Below are 27039 nucleotides of genomic sequence, written 5' to 3'. Positions count from 1 at the left end.
TTGTTGACCGACTCACTTGCTTTGTACTAAGATTAACTTCATAAAAAAAGTAGCATTACTTACGTATAGAGTTTTATATACGCTTCGTCCCCTGTCGTGTTCACTTGTCATGATATGAAGTGTAAAATGCATAGAGAAAGTGATGTTTATTCTCATCATTACTAAGAGTACATTGGAAACCTGTAAACTGCATAAGTACACTGTTGTCCGAGTTTAAACAGCTGAATTGTGCTTATATACGATTGGTGTATGATTTTCATGACTGTGTTTGTAGGCTTAAATACCCAAATATTCTAGTGACTTGTAACCCTTTCAGAAAGAATTTGTAGCACTCTTTGTGTGCCCACTGAATATATCCCATCTGTTGATGAGTATAATTCATGTCGATAAAAAAGCATCATGTATCACCCAACCATTTTTATGGTCAGCATGGTTTTATTTGTTTTTTTTTTTGTTCTTTTTTCTTTTTCTTTTTTTTTTGGCAAAAAACTTTACTTTGAGGCGATAAGCAAAATATCAGGCACCTTTGACAAACCACAGAAATGCCCGTTAAGAATTTGAGGCGTCTACCACTAACAAACTGAAACAGATATTTAAGGGTTTTTTTTTTGTTTTGTTTTTTTGTATTGTGGTACATTTACCTATGTTTGTCATTAAAAAGAAAAAAACATGAGAAAATAAATGTAATAATTTTTGGTTAAAATTAGACAAAGTAATTGTTTATACAATTTAACTGTATGAAAATTTGGTGTGCTGAATGCCATCTTGTATAGTACAGCAAAATCATGAGATAACGTGACAAAAATATTTTAAAACGTCATACATAGGTTTCATGATGTAAAAAAATGAAAATAAATAAATTCTCGGTGCCTCCACTTTCAAGTGATTTTGCCCAAGCAGCAGAGGAGGCAGGCACCCTGAGGTGTACATAAGAATATGATAGATAAGGTAGATTATATGAATGGCACTCCGCAAAATGTGAATAACAGTTTATGTAGTCAACACTCCTTTCCTTTTTTCTGTCGTTTTGTCATCCATTTACATCCCACTCATTCGCACGATCTTATACGCCAACTTTTATGATTCCCAACAATGCAACAGTTAAGTGAAGCTTCAGCACAGTGGAGCTGCATTGCCGGTGAGTTAGACAGAGTATGGAGATAGTGCTCCGTGACTGCAAAAGGAGAGGAAAATGTGGACGAGGGGGGAAAAAGGTGAGAGAAAGAAGTTTGTGTGTGTGTGTGTGTGTGTGTGTGTGTGTGTGTGTTGGGGGGGGGGGTTACAAAGTTTCTCCTTTCACTTGGTCATTGTTGTTCAATCCTGGTGAAGGCTTACTCTTCATACCCTCAGTGCCGCCCCGTGAGGTCTCCTGGAAGAAGAGGCGGGGCATCCACATGGACATGACAATCCGCTTGTACTCCTTGCGAAAATTCTGGTTCAGCAGGCCGTAAATGATGGCATTAAGGCAACTGTTGAAGTAAGCCATGAAGTAGCTGACTACAAAGAGCCACTCAGGGATACGCGGCGCCACTGTCTTGGGATTGATGGCCACTGCCAGCCCAATGAAATTGAGCGGTGCCCAGCAGATGGCAAAGAGCACAAACACCACGAACATTGTAATGAAGTTCCTCAGGTCACTAGGCTTGATGCGTGGACGCACCTCTGACTTGACCTTGCGCCTCACTTGGATCACCAGGATCCAGATGCGAAGGTAGCAGAAAGTGACCACGGCAATGGGCACAAAGAAGTGGATGACCACCACTGTGATGGTATAGGACGTGCTCACCGCCTGAGCAAACGTGCACGAGTAGATGCGAGGGTCATACTGGAGTGAGCCAACAAAGAAGTTGGGAATTATGGCCACTACAGTTAGGGCCCATATAAGTGCGACCAGCAGCAGTGTGTTGCGGTAGCTGTAGAGCTTGTCATAGGAGAAGCTGTGGCAGATGTAACAGTAGCGGTTGATGGCGATACCTGTGATGTTGAAGATGGAGCCAATTACACTCAGGCCCATCAGGAAGCCACTCACCTTGGAAAAAGAAAAGATAGAGAGACAGAGAAGGGTACAGTTAGTAGATGACAGCGCAGAAAATTAATTTACCTCTGAATGACTGATCAATGCTAACAGACTGATCAGAGAGACAAATTAAAGAAGATTTGGGATTAAGTCAAAGCTGGGGTCATGGCTCACCTTGCACTGGATGTCACCCAGTGACCAGCCATCATGGAAGATGGCATACAGCACCAACGGGTAAGGATAGAAGGCCACCACCAAGTCAGCAAAGGCCAGGCTCACCACAAAGACATTCCCTTTCCAAAAGAGAGAGAAAAAGAGTGACATAGACAACGATATTAGACCTTGGTTGAAATGATAAAAAATTCATGAAATGGTAAAAAAAAAAAATGTAGCAAACCTCTGTGCCAGGCCAAACATACTGTGCCACAGGCTATCAAATGATGTTTAGCCTCAAGCACAGCCACCTACTTAGAAATACATGACCCTGGAATGCATAATTTCATTTCGGAGTATATTTTTTATTCACAGAAAGCTGAATCAGTTCATCTGGACAGAATGTTTATTGAGAGAAACATTTCATCGCTCATCTAAGGTACTCTTCAGTCTCAACCAACTGCAGGTATCCTGCCCTTATAAACAGTCACTCAGATGAGTGATGAGACATTTCTCCCAACAAACGTCGTGTCCAGATGAACTGATTCAACTTCCTGGGATTTCCTTACCTGGATTACTGAGAATGCATCAAGACATATTTTTTCATTATTTTCATTACAGATGAAGCTCTTTCTCCCATATATTCATCAGATGAGTAGCAGGTGTCAACTAAAGAAATCAAGCCCATATAAAGTAGTGACTTGCACAGGTGGGTGGAAAATTAGTTGGCACCTTACGGGTGAAACAGAAAGAACAAACAAACAAACAAACTGAAACCCGTCAATTCACCTTTACTTTTAGAGGGCACTTGTCCAGGATGTTTGACTGTTCTTACAAGCCTTGAATTGAGCAATGAATTCTGTGTTGATACAATCCAGTTCTGACCCGCTGAGTGGGCTCTTTTAAGCCTGCAGTCAGCTGTCCTTTTATCCTGTTGTTTTTAAGACCAGGAGCCATATAGTGTGTATCAGGCACTAGTAGCTCCAAGACAAAAATCAGGTACCAAGAGGTGTGGAGAAATGCATGCCTTAGTTAATATTGCCATTTTTTTTCCCTGATACTGATGAGACTGAGAGTGGTTTAGGAATGATTTGTTGTGACCCACATAAGCAGCCGAAAGTAGTAGTAGTAGCTAGGTGCCTGCTTAAAAAAAACCCCCAAAAACGACCTTATAACATCTATTTTAGGTAGTCTGGTTGACGGTGCTGCCTGTGTAACGGGCAAGTGGATTCATGACCACAAGGCCTGATATCCTCTGTGGTAACCTCTGACAGGTTAGTACAATAGGCCAGGATTTGGATTGATACATTAGCTCAGTGGTACTCACTAATTTTCTTAGGAGAGCCACTTATGAGTAAGACCATTCCTCAAAGAGCCACAGAGCTTGCAAAACATTTCGCAAATACAAAGCTACACACATAGGCTATACGTCTACCAACGCTTTTACGTAGCCTACGTTATTTGACGTATCTTCAGTATGCTGCTATCTGCTGGATAATTCATTTCAATGTGCTAAAACAGGACACAAACGGAACCTATAAAAGTAAATTAAAGCTATGTTCTTATTGTTATCAGTGGATCTATATGAGGCGCAAAACAAAGTCTCACGAGCCGCGTAAAGAGTAACACTGTATTAGCTTGTTGTCTGAATTGATGTTTAGCATTGAGGATTGTTATTGCATTGCCTGCCAACATGGAGATCGCGGTTCAAATCCCCGTGTTACGCCCGGCTTGGTTGGGCGACCCTACAGACACCATTGGCCATGTTTGCGGGTGGGGAGCCAGATGTGACTATGTGTCCTGTTTGCTGCACTAGCACCTCCTGAACAGGCGCCTTGACCGACCAGGTCGGGGCGCCTGTTCAGGAGTGAGGGGGAACTGGGGAGAATAGCTTGATCCTCCCACGTGCTGCGTCCCCCTGGCAAAACTCCTCACTGTCAGGTGAAAAGAAGCGGCTGGTGACTCCACATGTATTGGAGGAAGCATGTGGTAGTCTGCAGCCCTCCCTGGATCAGCAGAGGGGGTGGAGCAGCGACCAGGATGACTTGGAAGAGTGGGGTAAATGGCCGGATACAATTGGGGGGAAAAAACAATTGTCAAATAGTATTAACCTTAATTTTGCTCTTTGGTCATCCGTATCAACCGGACTAGTTTATCCACATCCATATAAACCACTATATTAGCATCTATAGGTGCTAGTTTGCCTTTAACAAGATATTTGGTCCATCAATTTCCAAAAAAATATTTTAAAGAATATTTTTTGTAATAACCAGATATATTTGTATTGTTAGTTTGTATTTGTGGCTCATATTTGCAAATCCATCTATCCATTTATGTGTCTATTGACATACATATGACAGGCTGTCATATGCATGTACTATGTCTTGTATTGCTAACCAGGTAAGAAGTACCATCCGTCTATACTTCAAATCCACCTTAGTAAGTTATCTCAGCACGTGAGCTTGAACCCTTTAATCACCACTCATGGCTTTACTATAGAGACATTAGTTTGTCACCAGTTGGCAGAATGCTTAGCCAGCTTGTTCCCTGCTTGTTGCGTTATCTATTGTCACCGAGCTAATTGGATAGGAAAAGGTAAAAGGCACTTAATTGCCTTCTGAAAACTATCACCATATTAAATCTCTCTTACCTCTACCAAGACAAGGAAGGTATGTGTATGTGCATTGCTTCCAGGCATAATGTAGTAATAATGATTATCTACATAACTGATAAATCGATAAAATGTTTTTTTCCCCCTCAATTTCCTCCTACTGTCTAAATGACAGACCCAAGTTGCAATTCATCGTCTTATCTCTGAAAAGGTATCGGTTTACTCAGCCATCCTCCATCTGTAGCTTCTACACTTTGCTCCCGTGAAAGCAACTTCCTTGACACTTTTCATAGTTACTGCTGGGGAAGATTGGTGAGTCAATTACCAAGTTGTAAGCTGAAAAACATGAGCTGATAAATCCAGCTGGGTTAAGCATGACAACTCAGAATGTCCATAATGTGTCAACTCATTGTCATTCACTCACACAATTTGCATTTAGATTGCGACATACCGGTTTGAAATGCCAGTCTCTCACCACAGTTGAGGAATGGAGGCATTTGCTTTTTATGGCACAGTCCTTCCGTCACTTGTATACCTGGATTACTGCCGCCTTCATTGGTATTACAGATATTAAATGGAATGATGACCTCCATATACAACTTGCATTGATCGCTGCTTCAACTAATCGGCAACTGAGAGGAGGAAAGTAGCAAGTGAGCCATTTCGTTTGCAGCAGCTGATTTTGTGCAACCACAGAAGAAGGTCTCTCCATGTCTGTCTACTCCCCTTTATGGTCCCAAATTTCTTCCATTTGAGAATGATGGGGGCCACTGTGTTCTTCGGGACCTTCAAAGCTGCAAACATTTTTCTATACCCTTCCCCAAATCTGTTTCTCGACAAAATCCTTTCTCAGAGGTCCATACACAATTCTTTTTTTTTGACAGACATTGTTAACTTTGGAGCCTTATGATAGCATTTATGCATGTACCTTTCCAAATCATGCCCAGTCAGTTGAATTTACCATAGGTGGACTTGAATCAAGTTGGAGAAACATCTCAAGGATGATCATTGCAAATGGGATGCACCCGTCAGTTCCTAATGTCACAGCAAAGGAGGCAGGGGTCTCATTCATAACCGCTGCGTATGCACAAAACAGAGCCTGAAAGAGGCGTACGCCACTTCCCACGCAAAATCTGTGATCTATAAACACAAACTTGACGGTAGAATGTGTGCACCTGTATGTAAACACAGATGGTGAGGTTGTGGATTAAAGCCAGGTTGTATATTGATGCCTCTCAAATTTCAGTCCGATGTTTTTGTCTTTTTTAGCGCACGCCATTTTCAGCTTTTGTGAGCACGTACACTTCTAGTAAGGATCCTACGCACTGTTTTATAAATAAGACCCTGAATATGCAAATGTGATATTTCTTTTTTTTATTTTTAATACATTTAAAAAAATTGTAAAAACCTGTTTTCACTTTGTCATTATGTAGCATTATGTAGATTGAGGAGAGAAAAAACTATTTAATTCACTTTAGAGTATGGATGCAACGTATCAAAATGAGGAAAAACTGAAGGGTCTGAACACTCTTATGAATCTGCTGTCTTTATCCATCCTTAGATAAATACTATAATCCACAACTATGTTTTAAGATTGTTAAGTACAAAGAAGCAGAAGCATCATTTATATTTGATTAAATATATATATATATATATATATATATATACACTACCGTTCAAAAGTTTGGGATCACCCAAACAATTTTGTGTTTTCCATGAAAAGTCACACTTATTCACCACCATATGTTGTGAAATGAATAGAAAATAGAGTCAAGACATTGACAAGGTTAGAAATAATGATTTGTATTTGAAATAAGATTTTTTTTACATCAAACTTTGCTTTCGTCAAAGAATCCTCCATTTGCAGCAATTACAGCATTGCAGACCTTTGGCATTCTAGCTGTTAATTTGTTGAGGTAATCTGGAGAAATTGCACCCCACGCTTCCAGAAGCAGCTCCCACAAGTTGGATTGGTTGGATGGGCACTTCTTTGAGCAGATTGAGTTTCTGGAGCATCATATTTGTGGGGTCAATTAAACGCTCAAAATGGCCAGAAAAAGAGAACTTTGATCTGAAACTCGACAGTCTATTCTTGTTCTTAGAAATGAAGGCTATTCCATGCGAGAAATTGCTAAGAAATTGAAGATTTCCTACACCGGTGTGTACTACTCCCTTCAGAGGACAGCACAAACAGGCTCTAACAGGTACTATTTAATGAAGATGCCAGTTGGGGACCTGTGAGGCGTCTGTTTCTCAAACTAGAGACTCTAATGTACTTATCTTCTTGCTCAGTTGTGCAACGCGGCCTCCCACTTCTTTTTCTACTCTGGTTAGAGCCTGTTTGTGCTGTCCTCTGAAGGGAGTAGTACACACCGGTGTAGGAAATCTTCAATTTCTTAGCAATTTCTCGCATGGAATAGCCTTCATTTCTAAGAACAAGAATAGACTGTCGAGTTTCAGATGAAAGTTCTCTTTTTCTGGCCATTTTGAGCGTTTAATTGACCCCACAAATGTGATGCTCCAGAAACTCAATCTGCTCAAAGAAGTGCCCATCCAACCAATCCAACTTGTGGGAGCTGCTTCTGGAAGCGTGGGGTGCAATTTCTCCAGATTACCTCAACAAATTAACAGCTAGAATGCCAAAGGTCTGCAATGCTGTAATTGCTGCAAATGGAGGATTCTTTGACGAAAGCAAAGTTTGATGTAAAAAAAATCTTATTTCAAATACAAATCATTATTTCTAACCTTGTCAATGTCTTGACTCTATTTTCTATTCATTTCACAACATATGGTGGTGAATAAGTGTGACTTTTCATGGAAAACACAAAATTGTTTGGGTGATCCCAAACTTTTGAACGGTAGTGTATATATATATATATATATATATATATATATATATATATATATATGTAGCGCACCTAAAAAGACATCTTCATGCATGCTGAATAATCCAGGTAAGGAAATTACAGAAAGTTGAATCAGCTCATCTGGACACTGTTTATTGAGAGAAACGTTTCATCACTCATCTAAGTGACCTCTTCAGTCTCAACTGACCCCACCCTTATAAACAACACAGTGGCATAACGACCGAAACCAACGATCGGTTTCACGTGCAAATTGCTGTGACTTTTCCATGGCAACGTGTAACTATTCACAGAGGACTTGGCAATGATTGCAATCACAGTATTGTAAGCATTGCACGTGAAAAGACATTTAAATTATCAAATCTGCACGTGTTAGTCAAGTTACACATGTGGATCAGCGTGCATTTGTATTCTTTTGTGACACATATTGTGGCTGGGTGGGGGTGTGTGTGATGGAGTGGTTGTATGGAGTGGCTCATGGAGTTATACTCTATAGCAGAGTAATGTATGGACGCAGCAATGAAAGAGAAAGCGAGAGAGAGAGAGTAGGAGTGTGGGAATGGATTGTCAAATGTTTCACAATTTTCCCACTTTAGCACTGTTAGGCATTTATTTAATGTGCAGTCACAACACAATTTAGCATTGCATTAATGTGAGATCATGTGATCAGTATGCTTCAAACTGATGCGCAGTTGCATGCAGTAACAAGGGCAATAGAATAAAATTCTTCTCTGGTTTGTATCCCTTAAGACTATTATATATTTTTTTCCAAAATTTCATAGTTATACAATGTCTTTTGCATGAAATTGATATATATATATATATATATATATATATATGTGTGTGTGTGTGTGTGTGTGTGTGTGTAATTATTATTATTACTATCATTATTATTAAAAAAACAGACAGGAATAATAGAGTTTGGAAGGATAGTCTATTTCACCAAAAGGTTTTAATTACAGTTTCACAGCTTACCCAACATAGACAAGTTGCCTGAAGGCAAATTTTGTGTGTTTAACAATTAGTTAAGAAAGCACACACTCCACTTAGTTGTAAACTTCTAGTCTAGTTGCTGGATCCTCAAAGTGAATATCAAAAGAATATGAAAACTCGGAAAGCACATCAATTTAATAATTCGTTGTTGCACATGAAGCAATAAATTAACATGTCATATTAGCGTGCTGTCCATGTTCAAATGCTTTCATCAATTAACTTTCGAACACAACTGTTGCACTATACAGTTTGCCAACAACAAAAATAAAACAAATGGCAATTTAGTCATACAAATCTGTTTCAATTTCATGCAAATTCATTGCATTAATTTACTATATTATTTATTTCCTTCGTAAAAATCATTCATTTTCATGAAGGGGGAAAATAAATGTACCAACCGGTTCTCCTGCAAATGTTTAACCAGCCACTTGAAGCCCCACAGTTCATTGCTTTAATCACTACACTGCCATTACACGTTGTTTGCTAGCAACCATAAATTAATCAAAACCAGAGTAACCACGCTACCGCATGTTAGATAGCACTGTTAAATAAACACCTAACGGCGTTAAAGCAGGCGCAATGTGATGCATTTGACGTCCTCACTCTCTTTCTCTCTACTTTCCAAGGCCATACATATAACTCTGCTACAGAGTACACTCCATACATCCACTCCGACACGACCCCCCGGCCCCCCAACAAGCCAGCACAATGTATGTGTCACAAAAGAAGACTACAAATGCAAGCTGATCCACACGTGTATCTTGATTCACAAATGCAGAGTCAGCAATTTAAATGTGCCAAAAAACACAAAAGTATATTTAATCAAATATGAATGATGATACATATATTTATATCATGGTTTACACAACACAAGGAACATGTAACTGTGGATGGAGAGATTTAGATTTCTGTTTATTTGCATTAAAAAAAACTACTGAATTGTATAATTGAAATATGGGTTAGTTGAGATTAATTGAAATATTGACATCCGTGTCACCATGTTGTTTTCCATGTGTAATGACGCACTGCTTTATGTTGGAAGACAATGACACACAGGAGCAGATATTTTGTTGTGTGATTAAAAAGGTTTAGGACAGTAGCCATTAGCTAAACTGATCACAAAATAGGCCAACATAACATACATAAAAGTGGCGTTTGTGGTTTTGGATAAGTCTATGCTCAGTGCACCTGCGCCTTAAGCCCGGAAACTACCACACAACGCCTACGTCTGCACTAAGACGTGGTCTGACCAGGTGAAGACGCAGGCATTTTTGATTTTAGTTGACATCAAACTCACACTGTGCTACCTGATTTTAATGGACACACCGTCTACTGCGCCCCCACACCCATTTCAGCTCAAATGTGCCCAGGTGGGGGCAAAAACCACCTTGTGCCTAATGAAATTGTCACTACCTCTGTGTTAGCGCTCCCGCCAGCCTTGTGCTGTCCGGAAACTAGAGCCCAGGGTGAGGCGTTACACAAAGTGTATTATCCTCAGGGGTTTTTCTTTTTGAATTTTTTATTACTCCCCGCTCTCCCTTTCCTCCCCTGGCACAAGCAGGAGTCCTTGCACACACCAGCAGGGGCCAACGCCTCTGAATTGGAGCTGATCCCATCTGCCGTGCACTGGGAGCCATGGAATGAAATGATTGCATATACACACAAGCACATGTGCGAATGTGCACACACAAAGTCCTCAACCAAACAAATATTTGCTTTGGAGGAGGGAATAAAAAGGAACAAAATGGGGTGATGGTGGGGGGTTGCAACCTGCTCATTAGCATTGTGAACCATTTGCATACTGATGTGGGATTGGAGGGAGAGTGGACTGTTGTGGTTTTCATTAATGTTTTATTCCACACAAGCACAAATGGGGCCAAGGCTTGCACAATCTCACAATTTCTCACACGCGTAAGTGCAAATTTACGTGCGCACGCACGCACACGCACACACACACACTTCAACTGAATACATATTTTACACTGATAAACAATGAAGCCAGTACAGCCCCCTCCGCTGATGAACTAGGCTAGCGGCGAGGCTAAAACACCTATTTGCTATTGATTCAACATGATTTAGTGTATGGTTGCTGCCCATGTGATCCCATCCCATTGTTCTCTTGGCACTGCTGTATCACACGGGCACTTTACATTTCTGTTGGCGACTCTCAAACCAGGGTCTAGCATTCTAACGCCGTTACATCTTATTCTGGCTGGGTTTTCATCCTGAAATGTGTGTATGGCCTTGTCTATTTTGCACTTTATATGGCATTAGGGGAAGGTCAAGGTGGTAATAAATACATTTGGCAAAACTAACTTTTAGCTTACCATTTTTAGTAAAAAAAAATGCAGCAAGGAGTTGGCCATTAGCTATAATCTCTAGGGCTAGCTAAAATACCTTAAAGAGTAAGTAAGCACTCCTTTTTAGCCCGTTCCCACCAACTCACATTTTGGAAAAAAGGGTGTAGATGAAGAGGGCAGTGATGATGGTGTGGATGAGCTGAAGGTGTTAGTACTTCAGTAGAACACCACACCCCAACATTTCACAAGTCTACCCAGATTGTGTAGCTGGCTAACGCTTTCTACTCGCCTCACATTTTCTTGGTTTAATTTGCTGGACCCCGCGTGTGCCGCTTATACCACATGGATCTCAGCAGCACTGATGCTTCCATATTAGGTAGGCAGTTTGGAGGGAGCTGATAGTTACTGTATGCGTGTTTTCCCATAGAAGTAAGAAAAGACATTAAAAAAAAATCTCTCAAGCCAGATGTGTTTTTGTAGAATTTATTACAACGGCAGCCAGTTTTACCATTATAGGCCCATGCCAATATGTTTTTCAGCTAAAAAAAAGAAAAAGAAAAGCTTTACTAACCCTTTAAGCAGGGCAGCCTTGACATGCTCTTTAGCAGAGTCTTTGTGGTTGGAGACTTTTTCACTTGGCACCTTTTTATTTTCTCAAATGTCTTTATTTGTTGTCAGAAAGTACCTGAGACCAGCTGAAGCAGCTGCTGCCTACCTGTCAGCAGCTCACCCCATTTCAGCATAGCTGGATTTGTGACCATGACTGTGCCTGTTTGTTTACACCACCTGAAGCTTTGGCGTGTCATCTATTTGTCTGCATGTGTCTGCTGGCAGGTGGCCTGCAGCGAGGCTAAAGCCATCCCTGTCATTCTCCGTCAGTACAAGACAGGCTACGCACTCCCCTCTACTGTATGTCAAATGCTCATGGGGACGGGGCGAGTGTGAGAACATGATGGCCTCGCAGTGTCACCGCTTTGTCAAGTGCAGCTGAGTAAATTGTCTGTTTAATTAGCTGCCGTGTATGCATGACCTAAGCGTACGCAATATGTCGAGGCGCGATGAAGAAAACATACCGCTGTGCATGAAGGAACACTATACACCTTTAAAACTGGTTCAAAACCAAGCTGAACTCAGCTGACCAAAAATTCATACGACCGCAGACACACTCATACAAAATGGTTTCGACTTTAAATATTCAGCACTTTTTCCACAACGTTCTATATGATAATCACACACAGAAACAAATAATTGGCAAATATGAGTTAATTATATCAGACTAAAAACTCATGGCAAGTTGGTTTGCTAAAGCAATTAAATCAATTGGCCTTACTCAACATTAGTAGTGTCCATTGTGAGCAGTGTGGGCCTCTGGTCTACAGGTATGAAAGCCGACCCTAGCCTGGGAGGACCCAATGCACTGACAGATTTTGGTGGAGTTAGGCTCAATTTTCTTGTCTAGATAGCAGTAGACTGCAGGTCAAAGGTCCATCACACACACACACACACACACACACACACACACACACACACTAACAAGGAACAGAGAAGAGAGAAAGAGAACAGTTTTACTGACCTCTGTACAGTGCTATGGGGGGGGGGGTAAAGAGGAACATCGCTAATTATTTGTTACTGTTACTGCCGAATTCAATGCTGCTCGTAGGCTCATCATCTCACAGTGCAAAAGTAGGCGCACCGCTTTTTCATGTAAGGTTACTTCGTCTCTGATGGGAGAAAGTTGTCTTGGATTAAGGTAACTGCTGCAGGGGCATTCGGGTGGTGTAGCAATCTATTCTGTTACCTACCAACACAGTGATCGCCGGTTTGAATCCCTGTGTTACCTCCGGCTTGGTCGGGCATCCCTACAGACACAACTGGCCGTGTCTGCAGGTGGGAAGCCGGATGTGGGTATGTGTCCTGGTCGCTGCCTGTTCGAGGGGGAGGGGGAACTGGGGGGAATAGCGTGATCCTCCCATGCGCTACATCCCCCTGGTGAAACTCCTCACTGTCAGGAGAAAAGCAGCAGCTGGTGACTCCACATGTATCAGAGGAGGCATGTGGTAGTCTGCAGCCCTTTCCTTATCAGCAGTGGGGGTGGGGCAGCGACCAGGATGGCTTGGAAGAGTGGGGTACAATTGGGGAGAAAAATGGGGGGGGGGTAACTGCTGCATCAACGAGACATTACAATAAAAACATATTAAAGAGGCACACATGTGCAAACATTAGCCTGAATTAAAACAACCAAAGCCACTCACGCTATTAAACCTTGCAAAGATTCAAAGGCATACATACACATCTTAGCACATAAATTGCAAGCAACAACACATCTCACTTTACATGCTGACAAGTACACAAGCGATTGGTGGGACCTGGAGTTATCTTGGAGCCTCGCTGCTCTTCTGTCTGTCCTGCAGGAGTTGCCCATTAACAAGTTTAACTGTGGGAGGGATGAATGAATGTTTATAACGGTTTTGAGTTTCACACATGGGAAGGGTCAGATAACATACTGTTAGCCTGCCGAGTAGTGGACTGCTCAAAAATGTCTTGTGAAATGAGGGGTGTGGGCCTTTCCATTATCTTCCCTGACATTTTAACCACACTAAATAGTTGCGCTTTAGACTCGACCATCAGGTTTCCAAACCAGCTAGCAATACCATAAGGTAAGATGGACTCTGTAATAGCTCTACAAAACTTTACATAATATCCCAGTCTTTTTTACTTTGGTTGTTGGTTTGGTTTTTTTTTTTTTTTACTTTGGTTGTTGAAATCATGATTTTTGAGCTCCTTGATTTACTGAAACATTGTCATGGGGGAAAGAAAATCTAACTTTTTATCAGTTTGTTCTATTGTTGGTTGGCACTTGATATTGCTGAATGTGTTGTAGGTTTTTTTGAGTCATTGGTAGGAATTTTTAGATGACAGAATAACCACTATGTCATGTGTGTGGGTGTGTGTGTAATTGAATTGAGATTTCCCTATTAGCAATGTTACGGAGTACAATTATAATGTCCATAATTCAGAAAAAAATGATAAATTATTGTACTCATAAACTGTCAGGACACTCTAGCTCTGGGGCATGGACATCATATGAACCATTGCAATGTTGCAATGTTCATACCTCTTAAATACAGAGACAGTGGGCCTATATAACCTGATCTGCCCTTGTGTGCATCAGTAACTCAATCAAATGTGAACAGTTCATAAGACAATTTTTTTCTTTTTCTTTTTTTTGGGGGGGGTTTCCCCCCTTTTTTTCTCCCCAATTGCATTTGGCCAATTACCCCACTCTTCCGAGCCGTTCCGGTCGCTATTCCGCCTCTTCTGCTGATCTGGAAAGGGCTGCAGACTACCACATGCCTCCTCCGATACATGTGGAGTCGCCAGCCGCTTTTTTTCACATGACAGTGAGGAGTTTCACCAGGGGGGCATAGCGCATGGAAGGATTGTGCTATTCCCCCCAGTCCCCCCAAACAGGCACCCCAACCAACCAGAGGAGGCGCTAGTGCAGCGACCAGGACACATACCCACATCTGGCTTCCCACCTGCAGATATGATCAATTGTGTCTGTAGGGACACCCAAACAAGCCGAAGGTAACACGGCATAAGAACAATTTTCCAGCGCCAGTTAGGTGTGCCAGTAAGAATTAAATATACATACTCAACCAGAACTGCAGTATGTTTCATGCATTTCATCTTTAAGTTTGTCATGTGCCAGTGAATTGCAACCTGATTTGAGCGAACATAAATCTAAAAATCAAAAATAGTATACCTATCATCCTTCTTTTTCTTTTAGAAATATGCAGGGCTATTTGTTCTAGCTTCATATTGAACCTGCTATGTAAGTTTATGGCCAGCTCATGGAATCATGGTGGCTTTCATTAGGGAGAGCCAGCAGAAAACAGCTGAGGATGGGATGAAGTATTTTGAGGTCAGTGCCAGGCACATTCAGGTCAATCATCCTGGTGTGGCGCTTGGAAATGAATATGACTAGCTAAGTGGAATAAACCTGACAAATGTCAGATACAGCCTTCACCACAATTTACACTAAAGGTCAATGATAATAGCCAATAATAGTGCACCTGGCTCTCACGTGGGGATTGGATGGGAATGACTGTGTCACACCATGACACCCATAGAGGTTGTAGTGGGAGAAGGGAACTGCCCTATGGGCAATATTGCCTCAGCAAAGTTCAGCAAGAAGAAGAAAAAGAAGAAGAAAGTTCAGGAAGTGTCTGGATGCAGGGCATGACTGGCACAGTGATGAAACGAAGGTTCATATAGAGAACAGAGGAGCAAGACATGAAAACATTAAAAATTTAAATGCATTATGACAGCTTTAGTCTGCCTGGCAGGCTCTCCCTACTAGCTGAGAGAACTTGTCTATTCCCACATACCACATATCACCCAAGTGTATGGAAGCTGATAGAGGGCAAAGTAAACAAAGACTAGGAAAGGGGACAACAAATGATGTCACTGTAACAAAAGAGTGCCTGGAAAATGAGGCAGTGAGGAAGAAGTCGTGTGGAGGCATATGTGCGGAGGGGTGTGGTCTTTTTCTAATATTTAGAATGAGTAGAGATGTGTCATTAGTACTTGTTTGGCAACTTGATAAATTTTGAATTTATAAATGACCAATTAACAAATAACACAATTACCTCATTAAACATCCTTTGGGCTCCCTAATTAACTTATGCGGGGGTTGCAGGACATGATCATTTGCTCACCATACAAATAGAAGTGCATTATCAGGGCCAGCCCACTTAAAACTATCACTGTGGCTTTGTGAAGACATCAATCATAGATACATCAAGCATGGCCAGTAAGCCTTCTAACGATTACTGGGGTGAGTGTTTGACTTCAAGAAGCCCAGGGCAAAGCCATCAACCATAGGACTCAGGGATGGAAGAGGCATGGTGCTTATAATCAGATGAGTGCCCATGGATACCAGAGGAAGTTTGGGCAGAGATTTTAGAACGTGTAGACAAATCTTCATTTTGTGCAAGACATGGTCTTATGTAAAGGGGTACACCGCACCAGCTACACGAAGGCTCGGTTGTCTAAGATCTGTGATGGTGTATCACAAACCTGTGATAGGTGTCAGCAATTTCCTGCAAACCTCATGCACATATTCTGGCTTTGCCCATCCCTACATAATTATCTGACAGAGATTTATAATACCCTATCAGAGGTAATTGGAGAAAAAGCAGAACCAAATGTTCTCAGTGCATTGTTTGGGGGTCTTCCCCTCATTGCCTTCCCTCCCTACATCCAAAAAAGACATCTTAGCTTTTGTCACCCCACTGGCTAGAAGATTAACATTGACCAATTAGAACTCAACTATATCTCCCTCTCGTACCCAATGGATAAGACACATCCTTTACGGTCTTAGATTGGGAAAAAAAATCAGACATTCATTAAGAGGTTCCTCCAATAAATTTGGGAAAAATATGGGGTCCATTCTTCCAGTTCGTTAAGAGGATAAATTTCCCATTCATTCCTGATTGAAACAACTTTTGTGGTTTGGAGGGGTATAAATATTGTGTTTGTTGTGGCGTGGGTGATAAGTTGCTTCACTGACGATTAGTGTCTATTACTGATATGGTGTACTATTAGCTGACTGTTTGTTTGTTTATGATTGCGTAATTTCAGTTTTCTCAGTCTTTATAAGCTGTTTTGGTGTTTAGCAATATATCAATTGTCACTTTTTTATAATGTCTTTTTATAGAGGGAATATATACCTTTTTTACTTTTTAGAAATGTTCTGATGACACATTTGTATGTTCTTGCTAAACTGAATAAAGAAAGTTTGAGAAAAAAACAAATCTATCAGTACCCATGGAGTCAACTATAGGAAAACTCCCAGTCTTTTACGACACACCTCCCAAAACTGCTCTTTCGAACATCTCTTCTTTTTTTTATAAATGTATTTCTGATTTTTCCCTTTTTTTTCCTCCCAATTTAGTGGTCAATCGATCCCTATTTTAGTTCAAACACCCACCCTCGTACTGTATGCGTTCGCCAACTGCATCTCTCCGGCCGGCAGTCTCGAAGGAGTCGCCTTGCCACTTTTGTGACAAGGCGACTCCAGGCCGAACCGCTGCTTTTTTCGACACACACAGAGACGCATTCATGTGACGAACACAAGCCGACTCCGCGCCCCCCCCGAAGACAGCATTGCCAATTATTGCTGCTTTGTCGAGTCCGGCCATAGTCGCATCTGACGAGACCAGGGCGCGAACCCCGTTCCCCAGTGGGCAACTGCATCGACACAAAGCCGATGCTTAGACCGCTACACCACCGCGGACCCCTCGAACATCTCTTCTGACCATGGTTGTATTAGTCAAAATAAGCATAGAGTTCAGTAACTGATTGGGAAATGAAATGTTTTAAAGCTGAATGAGGAATTGTGAGAGACAAGGGACAACGGTAGGGTTTCCTTTGAAATCACCTTAAGTGTTCAGGCCTGTTGGTTCATAAATAAGGGCAGAATGTGATTGCCATCGGAATGCAGTGTAGGTGTAAAGTGATCTGCAGCCAAGTGTAAGTGACCCCCAAGCTAAACCTCCCTCTGGGACACTAAATAATACATCTCTCCTTCATGAGAATTGAGTAACCATATATATAATGTATAGGGGTGTATTTTACATTCAAGAAATGAGGCATAGGTCATCTACTTGTCTGGGCTTAACTCTACTTAACTGTATACGTTACCCATTGAAGGGACCCTGTCTGAGTATTCTGAGAGAGATTTATTACCGAGTGAATTCATAGCAGTGTAAAACTTTGAGTCGAGGTTGCTGCCGTGTGCTTTTACATTGACAATTATCAAAGCAGTCTCACATTTCACTCACACTAACAGGTAACAAAGAGCGATGCCAGTGCATGCATCATAACTGAGACGTGGGAAAGTATATTTAAAAACACGTCCCGTTTTCCCTTTATATATATATATATATACATACAGTGCATCCGGAAAGTATTCACACCCCTTCACTTTCCCCACATTTTGTTATGTTACAGCCTTATTCCAAAATGGATTAAATTCCTTTTTTTTCTCATCAATCTACACACAATACCCCATAATGACAAAGTGAAAAAGGTTTTGTAGAAATTTTTGGAAATTTATTAAAAATAAAAAACTGAAATATTGCATGTACATAAGTATTCACACCCTTTACTCAGTACTTGGTTGAGGCACCCTTGGCAGCGATTACAGCCTCAAGTCTTCTTGGGTATGAAGCTACAAGCTTGGCACACCTATATTTGGGGTATTTCTCCCATTCTTCTCTGCAGATCCTCTCAAGCTCTGTAAGGTTAGATGGGGAGCGTCACTGCACAGCTATTTTCAGGTCTTTCCAGAGATGTTCAATGGGGTTCAAGTTTGGGCTCTGGCTGGGCCACTCAAGGACATTCACAGACTTGTCCTGAAGCCACTCCTTCATTGTCTTGGCTGTGTGCTTAGGGTCGTTGTCATGTTGAAAGGTAAACTTCGCGCCAGTCTGAGGTCCTGAGCGCCCCGGATGGACTATGTATATATATGTATGTATGTATGTATGTATGTATGTATGTATGTATGTATGTATGTATGTGTGTGTGTGTGTGTGTGTGTGTATGTATGTGTATATATATATATATATATATATATGAACACGGATACAGGAAAAAACATTTTAATGCCTAGAAGTACAGGCCTGTTTCAACCGTATACACACACACACATATATATATATACACACACACACACACACACACACGGACGAAGCAGGCCTGTACTTATATATATATATATATATATATATATAATTTTGCTCTGTATTTGTTAAGCACTTTCTCTACCATTGAGTGTTTCTTTTAAAAAAGTTTTATATATATACATATATACAGTGCTGCTTGAAAGTATGTGAACCCCTTGAGCAGTTTAGATGTTTCTGTTGTTTTACCATGATTTTCTTATTTTATCATCACCAGATTTTATGTATGAAATGTCAGATATATGTTTATCAATCGCATGTACTTGTTTAGTGGGACTTGTTTAAGTAGCCCAAAAACTACATGAAACATGGAATTAGTGTATGTGCAAAAGTAAGTGAACCCCCAGCTGTATTGGTTAAGTCAAGCAGGTAACAGACTGAGGTGAAACACATTTGGGTGCTTAATTAATCATTTAAGCAGACCAATGAAATGAGACATCCTTGGGAAAGGGTTTGGCCTTCACTAATTAAAAGACAGAGGAAACCAACCAAACCACTGTGGTCCCATACAAATCAACAATGCCGAGAGCAAAGGAGATATCCAAGGACATGAAGAAGAGGGTAGTGATAGCCCATCAGTCTGGGGAGGGCTATAAGACCATCTCCAAAAGATTCCAGCTCCATCCATCCACTGTAAGACAAATAATTTACAAATGGAGGGCCTTCAACATGACAGCAACTCTGCCTAGAAGTGGACGCCCATCAAAACTATCACCCAGAAGCACCAGAAAAATAATAAATCAGGTAAAGGCCAACCCACAGATCACCTCTAGAGAGTTGCACACCTCTCTGGTAGCATCTGGGACAAATGTGCATGCGTCTACAATCAGACGGAAATTGAATAGCCATGACATTCATGGGAGGGTTGCTAGAAGGAAACCTCTGCTCTCAAAAAAGAACAAAGCTGCCTGTTTCAACTTTGCCAAAGAGCACTTGGACAAACCAGAGGCCTTCTGGAAGTCCATTCTCTGGACAGACGAGTCCAAGATAGAATTATTTGGTCACAATCAAAACCAACATGTTTGGAGAAAAGCCAACACTGCATATGAAGAAAAGAACCTCCTCCCAACAGTGAAGCATGGTGGTGGAAATGTGAAGGTCTGGGGCTGCTTTTCTGCTTCTGGACCTGGACGACTCCATATTATCCAAGGAACCATGAATTCTCCGGCATATCAACAAATTCTTGACCAGAATCTCCTGCCATCAGTCAGGGAGTTGAAGCTGGGACAAAAATGGATTATGCAACAAGACAATGACCCAAAGCATTCCAGCAAAACTACAAAGGAATGGCTTCAGAGAAAGAGGATTCGTACTCTGGATTGGCCCAGTCAAAGTCCGGACCTTAATCCAATTGAAATGTTGTGGCGAGACCTGAAGAAGTTGGTACATACCAGATGTCCCTCCAACCTCTCTCAACTGGCTGAGTTCTGCAAGGAGGAGTGGGCAAAAATCCCCATAAGCAGATGCGAGAGACTGGTTAGTGGTTACAGAAGACGTTTGGTTGAAGTAATGGCTGCAAAAGGAGGAGCCACAAGCTACTAATACAAGGGTTCACATACTTTTGCACACGTTAAATTTTCAGTTTTTGTGAAATAAACTACCTTTGTTGAATTAAATAATGAAAATATATCTCTTTTTGTGTGTGTGTCCATTATTTGGAAGGTGTGCTTTACAAATTGGGATTTGGATGTATGTGTAATAAGCTTATTTTAATGTTTTTTACAAAAACAGTGACCATGTCTGGAGGGTTCACAAACTTTCAAGCAGCACTGTATATATATATATATATATGTGTGTGTGTGTGTGTGTTTGTGTGTGTGTCAGGAGAATGTTTGATGTTGGTTGTTCTGGAGTAGTAACAAGAAACTGTTGCAGGAACCTGAGTTAATTGCAAACTAGAAAACAGATAATGTGGGAAAGACCAGGCGGCAAGACAGTGATGAATAAAGAGGTTATGGCGAGGTCAAATAGAGGCGGTGGCGTTCTGGAAGCAGTTTCAGGGTGTTATGTGTGGAGGAAGGGTTTATGGTGATGAAATAATCACTGGAATAGTGAAAACTCACATTGGGTTGCTAATGAGAAATAAAAGACAGGCACAAACAAACAAGTAAACGACAAAGAAACAAACAAGTAAACGACAAAGATGGAAAAGAGTACAGAGAGAGGATGTTGGGGGATAAGTATGTTAAAGTAATTTTCTGTCTTTACTGTCTGTTCTTTTTCTTTAATCCTTTCTTTCTTTCCTTGTCATCTTGCTTTTTTCCGTGCAAAAAAGGACTGATGGTTTCTGCTTTATTTGTATTCCTCAATATTCTCATTCTCTCCTTTCATGTGTCCTGCCATCTATTGTCCTTCTTCGCTGACAGAATTCTCTGTTTCCTTCTCCTTCGTTTTCCCTCACTTTTCTATCCTCTGGAGCCAAGTCTCACAGCTGACGAAACTGCCAGAGAGAACTGTACTGGTCTAACTGAACCCAGGAGGCCATATTGCTTTCTTCTTCTTCTTTTTTTCCTTCTTTCAACCCAGGGGAAGGTTGATAGGTGAAAAATATGGGCACATGTTACAAGTGTGAGGTGGGCTGTGGCTGTTAAGGTGAGACTAGTGGACACAGAAAAGTGCAAAAAGGGAAATGAAAGAAAGCCTTAAGAAAGGAAAATCATCAAAGCTAACACCGTTAAGAAACATGGCTGAACATCAGCGCTGCTTTCATATGTTCGCGCAATCAGAAGACAAAAAGGGCTAAGAAGCAATGTAAAACTGGAGCCAGATTCACAAAAAAAAATCTTCTAAAGATCCTTTATTGTTTCTCCATAACTTTGGTTTTAAAATGATAGTTCATCCCCAAAATGAAAATTCTGTCATTATCTACTCGCCCTCATGCCAGTGGAACCCTGGATTAGTAGTCTGATTCCACATGACACTAAAGGAGTTATCCAACAAAATTGCAGAGCAGCTTTCTTACAAATAATTACAGTAGATGGTGGCCAGTTCATTATTTTCATAAAATGGCCATACAAGTACTCCAAATGGCTTGTGCAACACAATCCAAGTCTTCTTGAACCATAGCTCTGGTAGTGGAAAAGACAAAGATTTGCTAAATTTTTCCACTGTAAATCTTCCCTTCCTCATTTTTTTTCGAAACAAACCTTGCCTGGTCAAGTTAAAGTTCAGAGATATTCAGAGATGTTCAAACAAAGACATTCTCTCAAGACATCCATGTTTGAACATCTCTGAACTCAAACGTGCCCATGCAATGTTTGTTTTGTTTGAAGATCTGCAGTAAATAATGGTTTAAAATTTCAGTCTTTTCCACTCACAGAGTAATCATATGCTTTCACAAGACTTTGATTGTGTTGTTAGGTTTTTGTTTTTTTTACCATTAACGGAAGACTAACAAATTGGCCACCATCAACTGCAACTGTTTGGAAGAAAGCTGTTCTGGGATTTTGTTCGCTAACTCTTTTAATGTCGTATGGAAACAGAACATTAATCCAGTTTTTGACTGGCTTGTGGGTGAATGGATAGTGAGAGAATTTTCATTTTGGGAGTGAACTATCCCTTTAAGAAAGGCTGAGAAAAAATGGTATTCTCAAAAAGTTGTTTTCTTAACTTTGTTTCTCTCACGAGGCCTGGATTGGACTCAAATCCAGACACACAGACGGAAAACTGAGGCACCATTCACAAACAGTCTTTAATGAAGTGACAGGTTTACACGTGATCAGCGACAGAGGAGTACAGTGGGAAGGCAGAGCAGAACACAGGGCAGACAGAACCAAATGGACAGGTAAACACAGAATTAAGTTCAGGCAGGGATTCATACAGAATCACAATCAATCAATCAGGCAACAGTACCGTAATGACAGGAAGACAGAAAATAACCAGGAAACAGACACGATTCAGGCAGAGATACGGCTTACACAGAGTACAGACGGCGGGAACGAACAAGGCTGAGACACTAGGAGAGTAAAAACATAGACCTACAACACAGTCCTGAATTACAGAAAAGAGACAGCTGATGGTGATTTGAGGTGTGGGTAGAACTGGCAGGAGAGACAGAGAGAATACGTGGACTGGAGTTAAATGGCCCATGGAAAAACAGGGCAGGATTAAAGGGCAGAACTGGAATGCACTGCAGCTGTCAATCAATCAATCAACCAATCAATCAATCAATCAATCAATCAATCAAGTTGCATTTTATATAGCACTTTTCTAGCTGCAACAGCCACTCAAAGCACCTTACAATTGATGAAAAATAGCATATTTAAGCAAAATTAAAAGCTGTGACAGTATATTTGCAAGAAAACATCATATGAATGACTAGGAACTTTGAAAATACTTAGATCCATTTGAAAATTTTGTCTTAAGATAACCCTTCATCCACACGCGGACAGCCCGTCGGGAGCACCGAGACATTTCCCGGTGGCCTGAGGATCTTTGTGGCCTGCCGTGAACAGCCAATTTTACCAGCGATAATATAGCAAGTAGGAATGAGTTGAAGGACCTTACAGAATCCATGCATCAGGCGCGACTCTCACTCTCACTGTAGTGTTTCTGACGCAAGGGTGCGCGTATCAAAAATGACATCATCGTATCTCTCAGTGACTCAATATACATAACACATAATTATTTTTTGGTTTTTCTCTCCATTGTCTGCTGTTGTAAGACCAAGGTTTATTTTGAATTATGTTCAATAAAGAACCATGAGTTAAAAAATACATAGCACATAGCAACATAGCACCTGTCTACCTGCTTCTCTACCTATAAAATTTTAGACAAGTCACCTGGCAAAATGGACAGTCAGAAGAAAAGGAAAGGTGGAGCAGAGAGTGAGAGAATAAAAAAAGAGAAAGGCCCTTGCCACAAACACAGCTAAATGTCGCAAAATAAGCAACATATTTGCCAGTAAGGGACCAGGTCAGTAAAAAAAACAAACACACACACACTGCAAAGCCAGAGGTAACACGGGGATTCAAACCAGCGATCCCCGTGTTGGTAGGCAACAGTATAGACCGCCACGCCACCTGGATGCCACAGAATTTGAAGTTGTGTCAACTGGCCATGCAGGGCGCCTCCTTTTGAAATCGCGCTCCAATAATTATGAACAGGGGAAGAAATCCGGTAGAATTATTGCACATCAGCTTTGCCAAGCATCAGCTCGTCAAACCATAGTAGAAAATTCATACTCCCGTGGGTATAGTCACTACTGACCAGGATGAAATAAATGATACAATTTGTATTTTTTATTCCAAACTTTGCTTCTGACCTCCCTGAAGATCAGTCATTAATGGATTCTTTTTTTCCAAAAACTTAAGATCCCCTCTATTGATGTGAATGTTAAAGATAGACTTGAGGACTCCATCTCTGAAATTGAAATAATGTAAGCAATCGGAGCTATGCAGAGTGGCAAGTCTCTGGGGCCAGACGGTTTCCCAACCGAATTTTATAAGAAATTTTCAAAGCTTCTTTCCCCACTATTGGCCAAAATGTTTGGCAAATCATTCAGCGCTCACTCTCTCCCTCTGTCGTTATGGGAGGCTTCAATTTTTGTATTGCTCAAGAAGGGTAAAAGCCTTTTGATTGTGCACCTTACTGACCTATCTCACTACTTAACACTGATGTGAAGATACTGGCTAAAGCCTTAGCTCACCATTTACAGACAGTGCTTCCAGTTATAATTTCCCCAGACCAGACTGGATTTGTCAAAAACAGGCACTCTTTTTTTATTTTTATTGTCTTCTTAACATTCTTTATTCCAAGCCTTCTCAGACCCCAGAGGTGGTAGTATCATTTGATGCAGAAAAGGCTTCTGACCGGGTGGAGTAGGCAGGACTAGCTTTTTTTTTCACCTTGCAAATATTTGGTTTTGGTGATAATTTTATATCCTGGGTCAGATTATTGTACTCATCCCCGATGGCCTCAATACATACAAATGATATAATACCTTCCTCTTTCCAGTTATGCAGAGTATCTAGACAGGGGTGCCGTTTAAGCTCCCTGCTCTTTGCAATAGCAATAGAATCTCTGGACATAGCCCTGCGTAGCGATCACAACACCCATGGTATTCATAGCGACCAGGAACATAAGGTATCAGTTTTTGCTGATGACCTGTTGGTTTTTGTATCTAACCCCTTAATCTGCATCCTGAAGATTGACATTATCAAAGGATTTTTGAAAAATTTCCGGATATAAACTAAATTTACATACAAGTGAACTAATCCCAGTTAACTCCACAGCAAATAAATGTCCGCTTAGCGCTCTTCCATTCAAGATTTCACCTAACAAATTTACTTATCTTGACACTGCTGTAACACAGAGCTATAATGATCCTTTTAAACATAACTTTCTAACTTTGCAAGGCCGTACTAAACTTGATCTGGACTCCCTCTATCTCTTGCAGGTCATATTAATGCAATTAAAATGAATATCTTACACATATTTTGATACCTCTTTCAATCTATACCAGTTTACATTAAAAATACATTCTTCTCTTCGCTAGATTAATTTATTTCATCATTTATTTGGAACGGAAAAATGACTCGGATATGCAAAGCGGACCTTCAGAAGCCCAGTGAAGCTGGTAGAATGACATTACCAAGTTTTCAGCAATATTACTGGTCCTTTAATGCAAGGGCACTGTCCTTTTGGCAGTCCAAGTTCACAGGCCCCAACATTCCATGTTGGTTAGCCTTTGAGATGCCATCTGTCTCTCATGTATCTTTGCACTCACTTCTCTGCCCAGCACTCCCTTAGGCTCACCATAAATTTACTGATAACCCAGTCATATGTGAGTCTATTAAGATTTGGAAACAGTTTAGACAGGCTTTAAAATCTAAAGATCTCCCTATTGGTAGCCCTATTAGAAAAAAATCCAGTCTTTTGTCTCCTCTATTTCTGATGGAGTGTTTGAGACTCGATGGAATATTCGCTTTGGAGGACCTATTTATTGATGATGCTTTTGTATCTTTTGATCAGCTGTCTGAGAAGTTTAATTTACATCAAAGTCAGTTTTTAAGATATTTGCAGATTCGTGATTTTATTCGATCCAATTTAATCGTTTCCTAGTTCTGCCTCCAAAGACGCAATTGGAACACATTCTTGAAATTAATCCTGCTGAAAAAGGATATATCAATCATTTTCATTGCACAATTAATACTTTTAGCTAAATATCACTTGAACCCCTAAAAAAAAAGAAAGAAAGAAAGAAAGAAAGAAAGAAAGAAAGAAAGAAAGAAAGAAAGAAAGAAAGAAAGAAAGAAAGAAAGAAAGAAAGAAGGAAAGAAGGAAAGAAGGAAAGAAAGAAAGAAAGAAAGAAAGAAAAAAATCGAGGGAGAGTACTATGGAAATTTCCATCCCAGGGGAAACTTGGGATCTAGTAATAAAAAGGATAAACTCCTCCTCTATATGCACAAGACATGATGTAATCCAGTTCAGAGTAGTGCACCGCCTTCATTAGTGCAAAGAGAAATAGGCTAAAATTAACCCTGATTTAGACCCAACATGTGACAGGTACAAACAAGCCGCTGCCAGTCTCTCACATATGTTCTGGTCCTGCCCGAAACTAACTCAGTTCTGTTGCTCCATCTTTGAGGCCTTGGCCGCTGTTTTACATTTCTCACTTGAACCTTCTCCTCTGAGTGCCATTGCTCCAGCTGGTGCAAATTTAAATGCTACTCAGGCAAATCTGTTGGCCTACACCACTTTATTAGCTAGGAGAATGATACTGTTCAAATGGAAGAATGCTTCCCCGTCTAAGTTTGTACGTTGAATTGCAGAGTTCATGCAGATATACCCTGAGAGGATCTATATCCAAATTCCACTCGACATGGAAGCCCATTTTAGATTTTGTGAAGGAGTTAGATGCTCGGTTGATAGCTGAGGTTGATGGGCTTGCAGTCTAGTTCTCAACCATTTCTCTTCTCTTTTCGTTTTTGCTTATTCTTTTTAGTTATTTTCCCGTGTTCTTTTGTTCATTTAATTTCTGCTTGTTGCTTGTTTATTTTGTTTTTGTTATGGTTTAATTTAATTCACGTTATTTCAGGTGGCATACCAGGTGGGGTGGGAGTATGGTGGGGGATGCTGTATGGGCCTGTCGGGAGAATGGGTGGGCAGTGGGTTGGGGTTGTAGTTTTGGGTGTTTTGAAAATAAACCTTGTTTAAAAAAAAAAGAGAAGATAAAATGTATTAATCCCCATCAGGAAATTCATCCTCTGCATTTAACCCATTCTAACTATGTAGCTAGGAGCAGTGGCCAGCAGCTGCGCAGCACCCGGGGACTAACTCCAATTCTTTTTGCCATGCCTCAGTCAGGGGCACAGACAGGAGTATTAACCCCAACACTCGTCTTTGAAGTTGG

The 27039-nt window shown here is 40.8% G+C and overlaps 1 protein-coding gene across 1 annotated transcript in view; it reads right to left on the bottom strand.

Annotated features, from left to right (window-relative positions):
* Positions 1 to 1279: 1279 nt before the first annotated feature.
* The window catches only part of mtnr1ba (melatonin receptor type 1Ba), a 125917-nt gene continuing 100157 nt past the window's right edge, over positions 1280 to 27039 (bottom strand). Inside the window, exons 2-3 of the mRNA XM_056283316.1 lie at positions 2192 to 2310; positions 1280 to 2029 (exon numbers count right to left, since the gene is read on the bottom strand). Coding sequence (XP_056139291.1) covers positions 1280 to 2029; positions 2192 to 2310 — 869 coding nt within the window. The remainder of the gene's footprint in view (positions 2030 to 2191; positions 2311 to 27039) is intronic.

This window comes from Lampris incognitus, chromosome 7 (assembly GCF_029633865.1).
Source record: "Lampris incognitus isolate fLamInc1 chromosome 7, fLamInc1.hap2, whole genome shotgun sequence".
NCBI classification, from domain to species: Eukaryota; Metazoa; Chordata; class Actinopteri; order Lampriformes; family Lampridae; genus Lampris; species Lampris incognitus.
The sequence above is the reverse complement of the archived record's forward strand: the minus strand, read 5'-3'. Positions and strand labels throughout refer to the sequence as shown.